We start from the raw sequence: 18,503 nt of genomic DNA, 5'->3' as shown, positions 1-18,503 counted from the left end.
AAAGGTTTATTTAACTCTTTATTTTAAAGATATAATCGATTTTCTTCCAACATTAAGTGAGGGTCGTTGTTCGGAGTGTACCACACTAGAATCATGAAGGAAAGCCCACAGTATTATCTGGTTGTAAATATCAGTAAAATTAAAAAAATATTATAATTATTTATGAGTCCTTAATCAAGTGCTATTTGTCAAGTTAATCCGTTATTTAGACTAGTTATTTTTTAGTTTTAAAATTAATTTGTATAATCAACTAAAAATTTAAGGGGCTGTTAGGGATTTAGATCTTACCAAGTGTGAGACTACTTTTTATAACTTCAAATTTTACCCCAATTTTTTTAAGTTTTTAAATAAATTTATATAATCAACTAAAAATTTGAGGGGTCTATTAAGAATTTAAACCTAACCGAGTATGAGATTACTAAATATAACTTGAAAATTTATCCCATTGTAAATGAGATCTACTCTTATTATAATTAAATTATTGAAATCTAACCGGTTATATTGGTTGATAAATTGGGAAGATTATAACCATAAATAATTTATTTTAACGGAAAAAAGACACTCACTTGACTTGATAGTCCATGTTTAAAGATTGCCTTTTATTTTTTATATTTTTATTCTTTGGGTTAAAATAGAAAAAGATCCTTATAACAATGTTGTTCACATTTGCTGTCATCCACATCATTGAATAGTTTTCACTCAGAAGACAAGTTCATTGTAATGAGCTAATTAGTTCATTTTTGGATTTTAATGAACAAATTATGCCCCTTCATTGAATGAACTCAATTAAAGAGAACACGTACTATTTTTTTATAAACAATCCAACCGTAAATGCAACTCATCAAAGCTGACACATTTTTTTTTTTTTGTAGTGTAAGTCATTTGATATCCGCCAATTATATTGAGTCTCGACTAATTTAAATATAGAATATAATCATAATTAAAATTTTATATTCCTCCTAAATGACGTGTTTAGTAAAAATTAAAGTCGAAAACTTTTTTCATAAACTCAGTCATCTGTGCAGCCAATTCAACCACGACTATTTAGTAAAGCTGACACATTATTGTATACACTTTAATTAATTATATTTCAAATCCCTCGTTACATAAAAATTTGAACAAGGCAAGTAAATCCGGCGAGTAAATTTTCTGAGTAGCGAAGATAAGCAGATCCTTATCATGTCAAAGCCTAACCTACCGAGAGCCAGTAGCAGGAAAAGTGGAAAGCTGCATGTAGGACAAGTGTGTGATTAAAATCAAATCTTACCACAAAATTAAAAAAAGGACAAAAGGTTATTTTAGTGAGCGTGAAAAATAAATAAATAAAAGTTGTAATAGAACCCTAACAAATTCTCCAATTTCCGCCAGCCCGGATCTTTCGCAACGTTGTTTCAGACAAATTTTCTTCTGCGCAGAGCTAAAAGTCACAGATCCCCCTAATACTTAAATTTTTTAATATTTATTCGTAACATCTAATAAATCTTTAAAAAGTTAAGACTCTCTCTTTCTCTCCGGTTCGCAGCTAAAACCGCTCTCCTCTTCCCATTATAAACCCAACACTTGCTCCTTGAGTTTTTTCTCTGCTCTGCGAAAACAACTTAGTTTAGAAGCACTTGCATGCATATTTTCTTTCTAGAAAGTCCACTTAAAGCTCTTTGGAAGTTTGCTGAATGGCATTGCAGGGGGGTTACTGAAGCTAAAGCTTCGTGATTATCGCAGATTGTTTTATTCTTGCTTATCTTAAAATGGGGACAGGGAGTTTCATGTAACGGTTGTTTAAGGTCAAATTTAAATTTCAGTTTCGGTGTTCTATTGGGTAAAACCTAATGGGTCTTTATCTCTTTTTTTTTTATCCTGAGAGATATAATTTTGTTTTTATCTGGTATTTGTTTGTCCAGATTTTGAATAAAGCGAAAAGGCGAAGGCAGGAGGCAAATAAGGTGTATGTATACATATATATAAAGAATGGCTCCGGCGAGTAACTGGCTTTCATTTTCACTGTCTCCAATGGAGATGTGGAGGTCGTCATCATCATCCGATTCTCAGTTTTTGCCCTATGACGCCTCGCAATCTGCTGCTTCTCCGCACTACTTCCTCGATAACTTCTATGCTAATGGTAACCTCTCTCTCTCTCTCTCTCTCTCTTGTTAAGCCTAAGCTTCTTTAAATGCATGGTTATATTTCTTTTTTTCATTCTTCTTTCTTCATTTAAGAGAGTTCAAATGAAAAGTTTCATGTTTTAAGCTTGCATACAAGTCCACCGTTTTCAAAAACTCTACCTTTATGAAGAAATATTCGAATCTCCTTAACATCTTGTTTGCTTGCTGGGAAAAAGTAAGAACAGAAAACTGATGCCAACGTTTTTATTTGTTTTTGTTATTTTTGTGTTAAAGAGAAATGCCAAATTCTTTACATATAAAAACAAAATTTTCGACTGTATATTGAAAGCTAGAAACGTGAAAAATCTTGTGTTATGTCATATCATACAGATACTCATCAAGTATGGAATAGTACATATGAATTTTTTGAAAATTTTCTTATTTATTTATTTATTAATTTATTTTTCTGTTTTGTTGCTCATCTACATCTAGCAGCTGGCTGGACAAATCCCAAATCCCAAGTCTTTTTCACAGAAGAAGAGAATATTCAAGCGAAGGAACTTGAAGTAGCAGCAGCACAAACAATGGCAGCAGATTCATCTATTTTGCCGTCATTAACTCAAACCCACCCAGTCCCAAAACTTGAAGATTTTTTCGCCGATTCTTCATCTCTTGTTCATAGCCAAACTGAAACCCAAGACTCTTCTTTGACTCATATCTATGATCATCACCATCATGGCTCTGCTTACTTCAATGACCACCAACAGGATCTCAAAGCAATTGCTGGGTTTCAAGCCTTCTCTACAAACTCGGGCTCAGAAGTGGATGACTCGACTTCAATGACCAGGACTCAGTTACCTGCCGCTGAGTTCGTCGGTCACTCGATTGAGTCGACTGGGAACGAGTTAGGTTTCTCTAATAGTTGTCCCACCACTGGCTGTTTATCACTTGGTGTTAACAACAACGCTACTAATAATGCTAACAGCAACAATAATGTTAATAAGAACCAGGGCTGTAATGAGAAAAAAGCCATTGTTTCTGCTGATTCTGATTGCACTAAAAAGGTTGCTGATACTTTTGGCCAAAGGACTTCCATCTACAGAGGAGTTACTAGGTAATTCTTATTTATTTTTTTCGGGTTAAATTCATTTATTATATTTTTGTTTTGTTGTGTGGAAGGATGAAAATGCGTGCAGAGTTCACGAACTGTTAGCTGAATGCTGACCATTTCATCTGTGCATATTTTGCAGACATAGATGGACAGGTAGATATGAAGCGCATCTGTGGGATAACAGCTGTAGAAGAGAGGGCCAAGCAAGAAAAGGGCGTCAAGGTTCTCTCTCATAACACTTTTTATTTTTTATTTTTCATTGCCATAAAAGTTAGATTTATGCATTATCTAAGATATTTGATGATAGATTTACTGCGACGCTGAATAGAAACTTGCATGCATTTCAAAAGGGTGCATTTAATTGGGGATGACGTTTATCATGGTTCTTTCATGATGATGATTGATTAACTGATGAATATACTTATATACATATATTTTATTTTCTGGGCATTTCTTCCAATTTATCTGAATCATTTAATCAGAGGGTGCCGCCATTTTGTTCGTTGTCTTGTCTTTCTTTTAATTTTTTCATCTGGGCCCTGTAAACACTGCCGGGTTTGAGAGACAGCCGCGACCCACATCCACTCAGTCCTTACATTCACATCGATCAACGGGTCTGTCTGAGCACTCATAAGTCTGATTTTCTCTGAGTTATGCTTTAACTTTTGCTTTTGCTTTCGGAGCTCTGCAGTGACTGAGTCTAGGTTTGACCAGAGCACCTATTTTTTGAAAATATTTTTGAAAACAAAAGGTCCTCCAACTACTGTTGCCAAACTTTCTTTTTGGTTAAATCTGGCACTATGGGAAAGTTTTGGTTCACACAGTCAAGAGTCACAAGGATGTTTTACCAATTGAGGGAAAGACACTGTTGCCTTTTGTTTTGAATTTTTTGTACCAAAAGTCACTGCCTTTGAAAAGGTATTGAAATTAAGCATGACTTGTTTTCTTATTTTCTTACGCAAAAGCTTGATTTATTCATTGTTAAGGAAGTTTGGTTAATGCTTCCAAGCTGGTTTGCATGGTGTACGGTGCTAGTATCTTCTAATAGTGGGTGAAGTTTGTGTATGCAATTGATGAATAGAAAATTTTACTTGTGTTTTCATTGGTACTTCTTATACTAATATATGGACGTTAAGCTATACTTGGAATTTTATGCATGATTTGGTCTCTTTCTCTTGCACATAACTTGTATTATCACATGCCAAATCACTTGGTTGTTCTTTTATTTTGGTTCAACTTTGCTAATTTCCAAGCAGAAAATTTTGACCACCTTATTGTCTAACCTTTATGTCCTTGCTATGCTTTTGCGCATTTCTCGTGGAAATTGCTGTCACTCAACCTTTGATCCTGGCCTACAGTGTACTTGGGTAGGATTTTTACTCTTTTCTTAATTTGATTAAGAATTTTATGAGGATTAATTTAACTGAATTAAAGAATTAAAATTACATTCTAATCATGTAATTAACAGGTGGATATGACAAGGAAGATAAGGCAGCAAGAGCTTATGATTTGGCAGCTCTGAAGTATTGGGGTCCCACTGCGACTACCAATTTCCCAGTAATTTATACACACTTATGAATTCTAAATTATATTCAATTAATTATTAACGAATCAGTGTGTTTGTGCTTGAGAAAGCCATGCTGCCTCGAGTATGAAAATTACTTACTGACCAATGTATTGCTCCTTTTCTCAGGTATCAGGCTACACAAAAGAATTGGAGGAGATGAAGCATGTGACCAAGCAAGAATTCATTGCCTCATTGAGGAGGTATAGAGAACTACTACTAGCATGTTTTATGTTTTAATTTTAATTTCATTTTATTAAGCAGTTCTTCCATTCAAATGTACAGGAAGAGTAGTGGGTTTTCAAGGGGAGCCTCAATATACAGAGGTGTCACAAGGTTAGAACAATTTATTTAATTAATTGAACTGAGCCATTTACATTGATTAAACCCTGAGAGTTTTTTATAGTTCGATTAATTATGAGCATGTGGTGAAGTATTTATCTTTTCCTTTCATTCTGCAGGCACCATCAACAGGGTCGATGGCAAGCAAGGATAGGGCGTGTTGCAGGGAACAAAGACCTGTACCTTGGGACATTTGGTAAGTACATATTCTTTTATACCTATTTACCATGGTTAATTTGATGATTAAACTCCAAATATAGTGTGGCCAAGTATTGGAAAAAGTGTGCGCCTATTGTTATTAAGTGATAGTTATCTAAGTTTAAAATATAAATTCGATGACAGCCACAGAGGAGGAGGCAGCAGAGGCATATGATATAGCTGCCATAAAGTTTCGGGGAGCAAACGCTGTCACGAACTTTGAGATGAACCGCTATGATGTCGAAGCCATTGGCAAGAGTTCCCTGCCAATAGGCGGGGCAGCAAAGCGCTTGAAGCTCTCTCTTGAATCAGAGCAGAAGCTTGCTCTAACCCAGGATCAGCAGCCTCAATGCAGCAGCAGTAGCAACAACATCAACTTCGCTGCGCTTCAACCCGTTGGTCCAGCTTCAATCCCTTGTGGAATCCCATTTGACGCGGCCACAGCAGCAGCTCTTTATCATCAAAACCTTTATCACCACTTTCAAACCACTAACTTCAACCCTGCTGATTCTCCCGGCTCGACCTCATCAATGGCACCTCCGGTGGCTTTAATGCAGCAACCAGCAGAGTTTTTCTTATGGCCTCACCAATCCTATTGAAAGTGACCTGAGCAGTTTTGACTTTCAGTGTAGTTGCAATTAAGCTAACAATAGTAGCAGACTCGTATATCGGCATCGTTACCGCTGATGTGGATCTGATAGTCTCACCCAGATCTAAAGCTCTCTTAACCTGTGGCAGGAGTGGTTTGAAGGATGAAGTTCTAGTTGTTAGTAGGAAAGCCGAATTTTGTAACTAACTTATCTTTAAATGGTAAGACAAGACCGGTGGATGCTGGATGGGGGTTAATTTAGTTTATGAATATTTTCAAAATTCTGCATCTCTTCAAGAGTTATTTCTCCATATCTCGTTCTCATACGGTCATGCTCATCTTCAGTAGACTGGTTGGGTGAACATTTTAAGTGATCTAGTAATGGTGATAACTAAATTGATTGACTATCAGTGACCGTAGCTTCCTAGAGCGTAGAGACAATCCGTCTGCTTGATTAAATAATGTAACTTAGCAGCACCCTATATGACTATATCAGATGTGTAGTTGGAGTCCAACTCAATATTTACAGCCGGCAGGCGCCACACCGGCCCCCCGATTGGTGTGCGCTTTGAAAACTCGTGGGTACTCCTTTTGTTGTACTTTGTTGACTTGCTCTGCTGAGATGAGATCCTATATATTCTCCAGTGTCAACTGGTAGCGAACATTGCTTTGACCATTTAAGATCCCCATTATATGCAGCCAGACCGTCCATTACTAAGTTTCACTACTATTGAATGTACATTTCACAACGTGACTAATAACTGCAGAAAAATGATATTTGATAGCAATGTAAGCATGAAAACACGACAGTGTCGTCGTTAAGTGGATATCACTAAGATTGAAACGCCAGTATTGTTTTCTTGGTGTTCAAATGCCAGCGCTCACAATCGCAATTTGCACGATCCAATATGATTAAAAGTGTATATATGATAATGTACTCGAACTGTTGGTTTATCATACGAGCATGCTATAAATTGCGATAACATATTTGAAATTTGCTACAAAAACAGTTAGAAGCTGAATTTATTATAAATAGGCCACGATTGGAAGCCCATGAACAATGGGTTCCAATCCTTTACGAGGCACCAGCTGTACTGCTGTAATAAAGCCTTCCTCTTTGGCGACTCTTCTCTGAAGCCCATGCCCCATGTGTTCGTTGCACTGACTCAACAAACAAAGCGCTGAGGCTGTGCAGTGACGCTCACCACAACTCAGTAGAATCGCCTCTATGGTTGAGTCAAATCGTCTTCTTCTATTAAAACTCAGCTCTCCTAGCCAACAACTCCCCAAGCTCCTTGCCGCCGAGTGACTTCACAAGCGGCGGATTGAACGCCAGGTCCGGCGACTTCAACTGCCGTTTGAGCTTCGAATGAGGCGAGCTTAGCTTTGGATTCGGACTCGTGTTTGTCATGAGTGGATTTGGCTCGAGACAAGAGCGGGAGGCTTGAACCGTAGTTTAGGTCTATGGTTCGAAGTTTGGAAAGGAGACGTAACAGTGCATGGAGTAAGAGACTGCCAAAGTTAAAACTCAAGGGAGCAACTTGAATTATTATTATTTCCGTTGCCATTTTCATTTTGTGCTTCTCTTCTCGGGGAACTCATTAGCTTAAGTTTAACAGCTTTCTCCTCTCCGCTACCCTGCTACTAACTAACAAACAGATTCCAAATCCAGCCAAAATTGTACTACTAGCTAGACAAATCACGGCATTTGAATTTTTATGCCTGTTCAACAAACGACAAGAACATAGCTCAGTCCTCGCTAACTAAACAAAGGCTTTATCATCAGAAGACCGCGAATCCGCGATGCATACACACATCATGTATAAAAGCTCTCACATCCCGGATATTCACAAACGAAGCATTAATTGTAGCCATCGAATTATACAATCGATTTTCTAGCCATCTAATAGATATGAGCAAACACATATTGCTAGAGATTTTAATTGCTCCAAGTTAATTTGTCCACTGCAACCTCATAAGCCATACGCAACAAAACAGAGTACTTGGGAATAGATTTCCTGCTCGTGCGAATTTCAGTAGGACGACCAAACAGCTTTCAATTCCTGTTTTCTTCTCCATATAATAATTTAAAAAAAAAAGTTTTTTTTTTCACTTTTTCATTTGGTTTAATTTTTTTTCATTTTTTTAAAATTTTTGATTTTGTGGCATAAAACTCTTGATTTTGGGTTTAAAAAAAAAAAAAAAAAGACAATGGTTTCAGCTGTACAAAGAGATTGGCACACCGCAGGGTTCATATTCCAATCTTGAATTTTCTCAAACAGAAAAATTCTATAGAAGCATCAAAAGCACTGATTGAATAAGTGCTTATTCCAAAGCAAGTTGCATATGACGATTGAGGTCCTTGAGGTAGCAAGTACTGCTATACTCTTCATCAGAACCATCTAAAATGACTGTTCTTCTTGCACTTGGCTTCGGCTTTAAATCTGTCTGTCCACCCTCACCTCTCAACAGCTGCAAAACCTGCCAAAACATCAAAAATTTCCATTGTTACAGTTGTTAATGTCGAAAGCACAACAGTTAAAAAAGAAAAAGAAAAAGAAATTGTCCTAACGCTCATACCCTTGTCATCTGTGGACGCATTGTAGACAAGTGGTGTATGCACACTGAAGCCGTAAGCATCGCACGTTTCATTTCTGCAAGATCATAAGCATCTGCCAGTCGAGGATCTACTAATTCTTTAAAATTGCTTGTCTGTAGCAGCGGTTTTGCCTGTGCATAAAAGGATGAGCTGCCATCAGCTTTCTCAAATATGCTAACCTACAAATTTCATGAATATTGCTATATATTGAAGTAAAATTGTTAAGACGTAGTGCATATCAGCTAAGATTGAGGGGGATATACTCAAGCTTCATAAATTCCAGCTCAGATTAACAAATAAACTTGTCAAGGCTAATGAATGGACAATAATGTTTATAGTTTGTCATAATAGATTGATATACTCGTTAATGTTTATGAAGGTTTCCATAAAAACGTGTCAGATTTAAAAGTTGAGGCATACCCATATTACAAGGCTTTGTCGACGTGAATCAACAGCACGACGGCCTGTTATCAGCTCCAGCAGTAAAACCCCAAATGCAAATACATCAGTTTTTTCATCGACAATTCCATGCATAAAATATTCAGGAGACAAATATCTGCAAGCACAACTTAAATGTGTGAGCTCGATATTCAAAGTTTTCAAAAGACAATACATGCTCTTGAAAACTCATTGGAGTTGCAGGCCCAACCCAAATGTTCCTTCAATTGGGAAGACAATGTGGTGAGACCAATTATCTGGAAGCCATTTTGCCAGTCCAAAATCAGAAATCTGTTCATCATGGATAAACATCAGATGGTCATGCACATAAAAACTAAACACTAAAATGTTTACAGTAAAGGTTTTTAACAATTGGTGCTTAAGAAAACCTGAGCTTCATAATCTTCGGAAAGCAATATGTTAGAAGCTTTGATGTCTCTGTGAATAATGCGCCTGTGACAGTCATGATGGAGATACTGTAGTCCTTCTGCTATCCCTAAAGCTATCTTATACCTTATCGTCCATTCTAGACACTCTGTTGAACCTGCAATATCGAATATCTGCTCATCAGTCAAATGAATATACATTATTTCAATAAAAGCTATCCTACCAGCATTTTAGCATTCCTTCTTTTGGACACCATGAGCAATTGTAAGAAAATTAAATTGCATCCAAATGAGTAAATAACATAGAGAATATAGTTAGAGAAACAGAAATGTCACCAAAAAGCAAAGAAGAAAGGCTGCCGTGCGGTAGAAACTGGAGGACAAGGTGAAAACCATTCTCAGTGCTGAACCCAATCAATTTAGCTGCATTTGGGTGGTTTATATGTGCTACGATCCCAAGCTCTGACAAGAAATCGCTGATTCTTTCCTCATCTTCCTTCGCATTCTTTATTATCTTCTTTACCGCTACAACTTCACCATCAGGTAGGCACCCTTTATATACTTCTGCATGACCACCTTTCCCGATCAAGTTTTCTACAAAAGTGTGATGCATGATTAGAACTATCACATCTTTCAATTAATCCAAGAAGATGTGAGATGCACAGTAAAATTGATTTAATAAGTCAAGAAACTTGATATGGGGCAATTATATGGATTAAGACATTGATAAAATCCCCTGTATTTCACCGGTAACAGAGAACACCGCCCTATATTTTCAACCATTTCAACTGGGAGTTAGAGGAGACTTTATGCCAAGGGTGGTCAAGAGGCTGGTCCCATCTTACCTTTTTTTTTAACTTGTTTCTTCAGTACTGCTCTATTTACCATTGAGACTGTATGTTTTGTTAAAGCTTTTAGATAATAAGTTTCAAATAATTCGGCTAAATTTTATTTAATCGAAAAGGTAGCCGCCCCTCTGCAGATAAGTTGTATGAATTAGAAAAATCAATTAGAAATACTAAAATGAAGTTGAATTAAAAGTATAAAAGGATTGATAAATCTTTGCAGGACAAAAGCGGGCCTGTTTGACTTCATGGTCAATTAACCAATGAAAATCCTCTACCATTTAATATAAAAACCTACTTGCTATGCAACCGGTCCAGGTCAAGAGCACGCACAATTGACTTGCGTTCACTAGATGAGTTCAGGCCATGTAAAACACACACGAAAGAGTTGAATTCGTTTGTAAGCAAAATAAAAATCTTTTCTACATAAGCTGATGACTGACGGAAGTGCTTTAACCGCAGTCCTAACTATTTGAATCTTATTCCCAACAGGGTCAATTGCTGATGACTAGATTGAAACATGAAGCAGCCAAGATAATAAGAAGTCAATATTGCAAAAGCGTGGGGCCCGGGGTATTTCGGTAGGTCCTTAACAGCAAATAGGAAATTCCCAAGTATTGGAATAAGAAACTGCTAATAGCAAAGATGTTCATAACTCACCGGAATTGAAATTATCAGTAGCAGCAGCAAGTTCAGCAAAATCAAAATTTTTCCATGAATGCCTAACAATAGGTACGCTACCACCATCATCAGCATCATCATCCTCAGGAATTTGAAGCCGACCCAATTTCTTCCAAAGATTCTTCTTTGTAAGCTCATAATTTGTCAGCAAAGGAATGACAGAGAACCTTCTGACAACAGACTTCTTTTTAATTGAATCAATCATGCTTTTCCAACCGCCACTCTCACGGTTCACTGCTCTTTGAGGCGTCGATTTCTCCGGCGAAGAGGAAGAGCCGCAGCTGCCGCTGCTACTATCAGAATCTGTTCCCGTTACAGGAATCTCTAAAACTCCTCTTGGCGAATCAGTACCCGGTATTTTCTCCTTCTCATTTTTTTCAACTTGCGCCTCCACCACTCCCGTCTCTACGTTTATTGCCCAGAAATTAATATTTTTTTATATATAAAAATAGAAGATTGAATTAAAAAGGACAATTTGATTTTTATGCGAGAACTGAAAGCTGTCTTCTTTCTTATTGAAAACCGAATGAAATCCATTTCAGAAACACAGCCAAAATAAATAGCGCTAGTATTAGGCCAAAACATTAAAACCCATTTCAAATGAGTAATCACAAATGAAAAAGAAGTAATTGAAATACTGAGAAACTTACCCTGAACAGCCATATTATCCAAGTTCTGTTTCTGAGCCTTTGAATGAATATATTATATTCTAAAACTATGAAAAAGGCTGAGAACCTACAAAACGTAAAGGCTTGGGTAAACAAGCTCTGTAACTCTTCATCTACATGCTTTTCTGTTCATTGGAGAAAAGAAAAGATAGAAGAAGAGTTACAGGGAAGAAGGAACAATTCCAAGTGAAATTTTTGTTACACAGAGAGAAAAAGGGAGAGAGGGAGCCTCTTAAAATTTTGGTATATCTTGAAAGGCGGGTATTCTAAATTGGAAGCACTAAGCAAACCTAAATCCACCTTGGAATATATTTGCTATATTTATACACCTTCTTGTCTGTAAAAAAGTTAAATTTCATCCCAATAAAGATCTTCGAAATTTGAATTTTGTCGCAATAACATACGACTCCCTAATATCCTATCCCGTCTCAAATAAGGACTTATTTTTTCCATGTCTATATAACAGGTTCCTAACTAACCCTTTTTTGTTGAATAACTGAAATACCCTCCATTGTTCACTCTGTTATTCACTTTCAGTTTTTTCTGTTAATCTTATTTCGCTAGTCAAAAGACCACAGTGTAAGGGTAATTTGGTCATTCTGATTGAAATTTTGGACCTATTTGAAATATATTTGTATAACGTTATACTTTTTAGGGAAAACAAAAGACATTAGGGATCCATATGTGATTATCATCCGAATCCCTTACAACATTTATAGACAGCGACCTCTGATCAAATTGCGGCCGTTGATGTTTCGCGCTCGTGATTTTTGCCGTAAATGGCGCTTAAATGGTGCGCTGAGGGCATTAACGAATAGGCAAGTGATATGAAAATATAGCAAGTGCTTGAAGGGTAGTCCTGGTATTTTACAAGTGCGCCTTTTCATGTTTTTGGTAAAGAAACCTAACTGTCGCACGTTCGTACGAATTTGAGATTCACGATAAAGCGTGAGGTTAATTGTGTTTTTTGGATTTTACTGACTGCTGATATAGAAATTAAAAGCCTAATTTCAATACAATAAGAAAACAAAACGAAGGATAATGGCGACACATAACCATAAGCGACTGAATCTTTTTTAAGTCAAAAGGCACCCATTCATAATGCTGACAAAACATAGAACATGAGACGAGTAATTAAGCTGACAACTAAAACATATTATAGTGATCATAAAAACAATTTTGAAAAAAAAAAAAAAATCTCTTACCGAGGAGTCGCATTAATAATAATGGTGTTAAAATATAGTACAAGCGACGAGTAAATTAAGCTTATAATTAAAAATATTATGGTCATCATAATAACAATTTCATAAATTAGTATGCTGATAAGTCTTACCGAGGAGTCAAATGATGATGTAAGTTTTTTTTTTTTTTCTTTTGTCTTAGTAGTGATGATTCTACCTTTACAATTAATTTACCATAATGAGATGTAGCATATGAGAATCAGCGGAATCATGGGGCTGCTGCGCTTGGAAGAGCAGAAAAGATCGAGCCTAATTAATTTGGCCCTACTCGTTTGAAATTTCAAACGTGGTCCGATCCCAAAATTCTTTTTCTATAATTGTTAATGCCATTTACTGTATTATCGTGTTGATTTATCATAAAGTACAATTATGTGCGCATGCAGGAAGGTGATTTGGTCAACAAGGCCACTATTTTTTATTTTTTTTATTCTCTTTGCAAATCTTCTTTATGAATTATATGATACCACGAGGCATCCATTCCAAATTGTTGCTGATTTAAAGTCTTCTTATCTATTTAACGCGTCACACGTAATTTATATATTAACATGGGATTTTTAATGGCTTTATCAAACAAAATTCTCAAGTTCAGTGGTGCATGTTTAATAAACATTGTATTAGAGTTACAATTAATCTCGTTTTTTTAGATATCGTTCTAATCAATGATTATCAACCCAGCAGCCGCACATTCAATTGCGTACTTTGCAGCCTGAATTTTCAAAGTTCCATGACAATTACAGTACAAGCAGTTGACATGCAGGTGACCAATTCAAAAGTTCTGCCTGAGCTGACATGCCGGCATAATTATAATTATTAGAGGGCATTTGTTGGATGCATGCTGCAGTTTTGCATGTGCAAGGGGCTCCAGCCTTCGGGAATCAATCATAAATCAAGTAAAGAGAGTGAAAAAAAGAATTGCAACAAAAAGAAATTAACTGGGTCAAAATTATGAAAAATGTACCCTGAAGGTGAAGCACGCAACGACAACGTTTTGAGCACGTATGCTGACGCGAAGTATTCATTGTGGTGGAGGCACTGGAGAGAAGTAGTTAGGCATCGCATCAAACCGTAATTAATTGTTAAGATTATCAAGTGTGTTTATTTTTGTGCTTGTTAATCGATCGGACGTATTTGTCTTTTACGCTTGGAGTCGCATTCACCCGATCGTAAGAGTTACTCTTGTTCTAAAATGATTGATTAAAAATATAGTGCTTGCTGCTATCTCGTTATTTCTTTTCTAATATATTTTGACTCCAATATCAGAGATTTACTTAATCTCTTCCACAAATATCATTTGGGGCGAATTTGACTCTAAATACAACTCTAATCCGCTGCTCGAATAGAAGACAAGTCGTTCTTATTATTTTATTTGGATTCTATCTATTCAGGATAGAATATTACAATTAAAAAATACATATATATATATATAGCTTCATTTTAATCTAAAAGAAAATGCCACATTTAAAAAAGCATATAAACTGCCTTGAATGATTAACATTGTACGCTTGAGTAGAATATACGTAAAAGCCATTGTCAAATACATTTTGTATGGGTTTTTAGTTGTGCTATCATTATATAGACTTTAGCTCTCGTTACACTCTTAACAGAGCATGCGAGCCAAAAAAAAGAAAAAGAAAAAAAAAAAAAGAGCACAAGTTATAAGTTATAAAACATGTTTAAGTAATAATTTTATGGTCATTACTGTCTTGTAATTTTTTTTTTCTCTCATTTTTTATTTTGAATTATTTTCTTATTTTTTATTTGAATTATAAATGCGCAGACTTTCTAATATAATTAAGTTTTGTTTCTCTCATTTTGAATTTTTATTTAGATTATACAATTAAAAAATCTATTGAGTATTAATTAAGAAATCTGCTAGCTTCTACCTCATATTAATGAGAAAGATATCTATCGTTATTCAAAGAAATTGAGCCCAATGATGAGGGACTACAACTAGATTTATAAACTATATATCATCATGTATATATACATTCGCATTCCTCTTGCATTATCAATTTTTTTCTTAAGTGACTTGATTGGGTTTGTTCCTCAGTTCGAGTCGCAGGAAAATCGCCTTTGTTGGAAGAACTTGTGCCTCTCAGTTCAAGCAGAGACTTCTAATTTAAATTATGGTACGAGTTTAAAGGAGTCTCCCACAATTGGGGTCCTCCCCAAAATACCTTGTGATTAAAAAAAAAAAATCAATTCCTTTCTCTACCACAAGGGCACAACCGAGAATTCTAACTCGCACTACATCTGAAGTCCCACCTACCCCAAATCATGATTCCGCCACTGAATATAAGGTTGAATTTAATAGAAAACGTGCCCTTGATATTGCCTTTAGAGACGCCGCAATAAAATATTGATGCGTATAGGAGGAGGAATATATACAAGAAGATAGAAGTGAGTTGATGATTCCATGGACGTCACTTTCGCATGTATGTTTTAAACTTCTAAAATAATGCAAGTTGGGGAAGGTAGTCGTCGTTAAGTGGTTGAACTAAATCCGTTATTTATGTGACTTTTTTTTTGTGAGAATTGTTAACCTCGGTAACCCGAAACTCAAACGCCACCAACCTCACCCAATATCACTTCAGTTAGAGGAGTGCGTTTAACTGAATCCCATCGATGTGTACGAGTCAACGAGAGAATGAAGTCGACGTTCAGAGCTTATATTCTTCAGCCTTTTTAATCGTGACCGAAGCCCTTGGTTTAAGCATTTTGACAAACAGGTTTTAGTAGTTTTATTGTTTGTTATTGTGTTGCCTCGAAAGTAATTCACCGTCCGATTCTGTGACCCTATATCTATATGGATTGGTGCTCAGAATTCAAAGTGGGACAACCACCGAGAGAAAGAGAGAGATGGGATTCTTGCTGGGTTGATGATAATTTGGGTGGGTTAGTTAATTAATTAATTAAGTCATGCTCAAAAGCCAAACGGCATAGCATTAACGGTATCGGTTGTTCAACCCCACAGATTTGTGTTTATTTTATTACATATATATGAAGAGGATTAGCTTACTGACATTCAGCAAACATAAGAAATCTTGCATCACAATAATAAGAATTCAGCAATACATCATTAACAAATGTTCTTGGACTTGTGGAGCAAGTGCTGTGCTTTTGGTGCTCGTTTGGATGGAGTATAAAATAATGAGATTTCTAAAATTATCCTAATGCAGTGTTTGGTACATAAAAGTAATTATAGAATAAAATTAGTGGAGCCCACCATTTAATCCAAAACAGTATCAAAATTTTATAACGAAAGGGGCATGGGACGATAATATATAAGTTAAAACTTAGCCAATCATTGTTCACAAGATAATAAATATATATTTTTTAATTTATGAATTGATACTATTATTATAATTGTTGATAATATTCTTGTTAGGTTTATGATGATATTATTTAGTAAAATATAAGTTATTAAGTTTAGAAACTATAACATGTTAAATATAAAAAAAAAATTAAGGGAAGATTTTGCTTTTCAAAAAAAATAAATTCACTAATAATTATTTATTTAAGTTATATTATATTTCATGTCATTTTAAAATAAATCTAAGATAATTTCGATAAATTAATATATAAGACATTTTATGAGTTACTAACCAGTGCATACCAAACACAAAATATAATTATTTATGGTTTAATTCAATGTTGCACCAAACACAACATAGTATTATATACAATCCAATGTTATCCAATCCAATCATATTTCATCCAATCGATCCGATCCAATCTAATCCAATTCAATCCGGCATACCAAACGAGCCGTTGGATATATAAATGTTTGGTTTATATAAGATCAAGACCAAGGAATTGTGCCCAAATCCACCCTACGACTTTCACCACATGTTGATGTCAAAATAAGCTAAACGCACCCTGCATGCATAGGGTGACTTTAAAGTTGAAATATGATCATTTCTTGATCTGAACTCTACTGAGTTTTTAAAGATCTTATATCATGTGTCTTTTAATAGTAGTGTATGGATAAAATTTAACTTCTTTTATTTTTTTATTTATTAACTAACAATCAGCAATTAAATTATTTACTAAAAACATGATTAGATCGTAAGAAAATCATTATCTAAGTTATATGGGTCAAGCCTCCAATATACCAGTAGTAGCGCCAACACGCTAGCTAGTGGTCTCAAGTGCATAATTACGATTTCAATTTGCTGAATTTGAAAGCGAAACACGAGCTTTCAAATAGATAAATAATTAGAAGAATTAAGGTCATCATGTATTGAAGAAACGATTGGGGGTTATGCTGGAAAAAACAAAAAACAAACAAACAAACAAACAAAAGGATAGTAAGAAAAATAAGCAATGGTTTCCAACAAAAAAAAAAAAAAAGTCATGTCAGGTGCTCCAAATCTTAATATGTTCAAAGTTTCAAACATATTGTCATTCAAATTATAAATTTCAAACTTTAAATTATAATCTAATCACAATACAGATAATAAGAATTAAAATCTTTAAATAAACAATATAGATAATAAAAATTAAAATCTTTAAATAAACAAATAAATGAATCAGTAAGCTTACACTCATATTCAGCTCCTATTTTTTTCAGTGAATCAAATCGAACTAGACTCATTTATTAAAGAATAATTTTTTAAAATCCTAGCCCATTTAATTTGAATAAACTGGAAAATACTAACCGATTTAATTTGAATTTGAATCTGAATCAAATGCAGTTGATTATATGCTTAGCTTTCACAGTTCCAATGAATACTATATTTCTTGATATAACGACATCAAAAGAGCGCCTGTAGCTCAGTGGATAGAGCGTCTGTTTCCTAAGCAGAAGGTCGTAGGTTCGACCCCTACCTGGCGCGCGTTTATCTATTTTTATTCTTTTTTTTTTTCCCGAAAAAAGGGACTCTATGAGATTACCTGAGAACTGCCAACGCCGATGGGCGTTGGCAGGCTCGGCCTGCATGCTTGGATGGAGTTGAATTCGTTAGGCGTGGCCCGCTTGTTGGATACACGGGACTATTTTTAAGGTCAGTTTACGGTTGAAGTTGGATAGATATAATTATAATATTAAATTATTTTAATAAATATTATTTAGAGTAGAGTTATTGGCACCCCTCTTACATCCTATTAAAATTAGGGATGACAAAAATTCTCACGGGTACGGATATTTTTGGGGATTTTCTCCATTCGAGGAGGGTACAAGGATAATTTCATACCCAATTTCTTATTCAGAAAAAGGACGGTAAATTTTTTTTTACACAATTTCTTATTCGAGAAGGGGACGGGGATGAGGTGGAATCTCCATCCCCTACCCATTTCCCTATTTTAATTTTTAATTTAATTTTTATTTTTTAAAATTACTAGTAAATAAATAATAAAATTTGAATTATAAAATTATAAGTATTGGTAAAAATAAAAAATATTAAAATATTTATATTATTAAACATTTAAGCCTAATTAACTAATTAAAGTTCTAAATTTTATTTAGGACATTAAAAAGACCGGACAGATTCTATTAGCCCAAAACTTTTGTTTTAATTTTAATATTCATTAAATATTTTAAACTTAAATCTATTTTTTATTTATCTTAAATCTATTTTTTATTTATCTTAAATCTATTTTTTTATTTATTTTTAGATGTTATAATTACCCACAGCAAATCACAGTTTTAATATCTAATCTAATCTAATATTTGCTATTGATTTACTTCGACTTAACTATTGTGTTGTAAATGGAATAGTCCATATTTATAAAGTGCTCACG

At 34.9% G+C, this 18,503-nt stretch overlaps 2 protein-coding genes and 1 non-coding gene across 5 annotated transcripts; 2 read left to right on the top strand and 1 right to left on the bottom strand.

Annotated features, from left to right (window-relative positions):
- The first annotated feature begins 1,315 nt into the window (after positions 1 to 1,315).
- On the top strand, positions 1,316 to 6,191 carry LOC18037227 (AP2-like ethylene-responsive transcription factor AIL6). 3 transcript variants are annotated; one of them, XM_024180891.1, is made up of 10 exons: positions 1,316 to 1,781; positions 1,899 to 2,116; positions 2,592 to 3,213; positions 3,350 to 3,432; positions 4,569 to 4,577; positions 4,679 to 4,767; positions 4,904 to 4,977; positions 5,060 to 5,110; positions 5,236 to 5,312; positions 5,465 to 6,191. In XM_024180891.1, the coding sequence occupies exons 2-10, from the start codon at positions 1,966 to 1,968 to the stop codon at positions 5,911 to 5,913; spliced, it is 1,605 nt and encodes a 534-aa protein (XP_024036659.1). In that variant the 5' UTR covers positions 1,316 to 1,781; positions 1,899 to 1,965; the 3' UTR covers positions 5,914 to 6,191. The 3 variants fall into 3 exon arrangements, with proteins under 3 accessions (XP_024036659.1, XP_024036658.1, XP_024036657.1); XM_024180890.1 differs by having other exon boundaries at positions 1,317 to 1,781; positions 2,595 to 3,213; positions 5,459 to 6,191; XM_024180889.1 differs by having other exon boundaries at positions 1,317 to 1,781; positions 5,459 to 6,191.
- Positions 6,192 to 6,794: 603 nt separating this feature from the next.
- LOC18037226 (receptor-like cytosolic serine/threonine-protein kinase RBK1) lies at positions 6,795 to 11,814 on the bottom strand. The gene is made up of 8 exons (XM_006426190.2): positions 11,503 to 11,814; positions 10,832 to 11,257; positions 9,663 to 9,920; positions 9,330 to 9,484; positions 9,152 to 9,231; positions 8,923 to 9,058; positions 8,484 to 8,633; positions 6,795 to 8,384 (listed from the first exon to the last, which is right to left on the bottom strand). The coding sequence occupies exons 1-8, from the start codon at positions 11,513 to 11,515 to the stop codon at positions 8,229 to 8,231; spliced, it is 1,374 nt and encodes a 457-aa protein (XP_006426253.1). The 5' UTR covers positions 11,516 to 11,814; the 3' UTR covers positions 6,795 to 8,228.
- Positions 11,815 to 17,526: 5,712 nt separating this feature from the next.
- On the top strand, positions 17,527 to 17,599 carry TRNAR-CCU. Its single transcript has one exon. It is a non-coding gene; the product is annotated as a tRNA-Arg (tRNA).
- Positions 17,600 to 18,503: the final 904 nt, after the last annotated feature.

This window comes from Citrus clementina, unplaced genomic scaffold, assembly GCF_000493195.1.
Source record: "Citrus clementina cultivar Clemenules unplaced genomic scaffold, Citrus_clementina_v1.0 scaffold_7, whole genome shotgun sequence".
Classification (NCBI taxonomy): Eukaryota; Viridiplantae; Streptophyta; class Magnoliopsida; order Sapindales; family Rutaceae; genus Citrus; species Citrus x clementina.
Note: the sequence above shows the minus strand (reverse complement) of the source record. Positions and strands in the feature narration are given on the sequence as shown.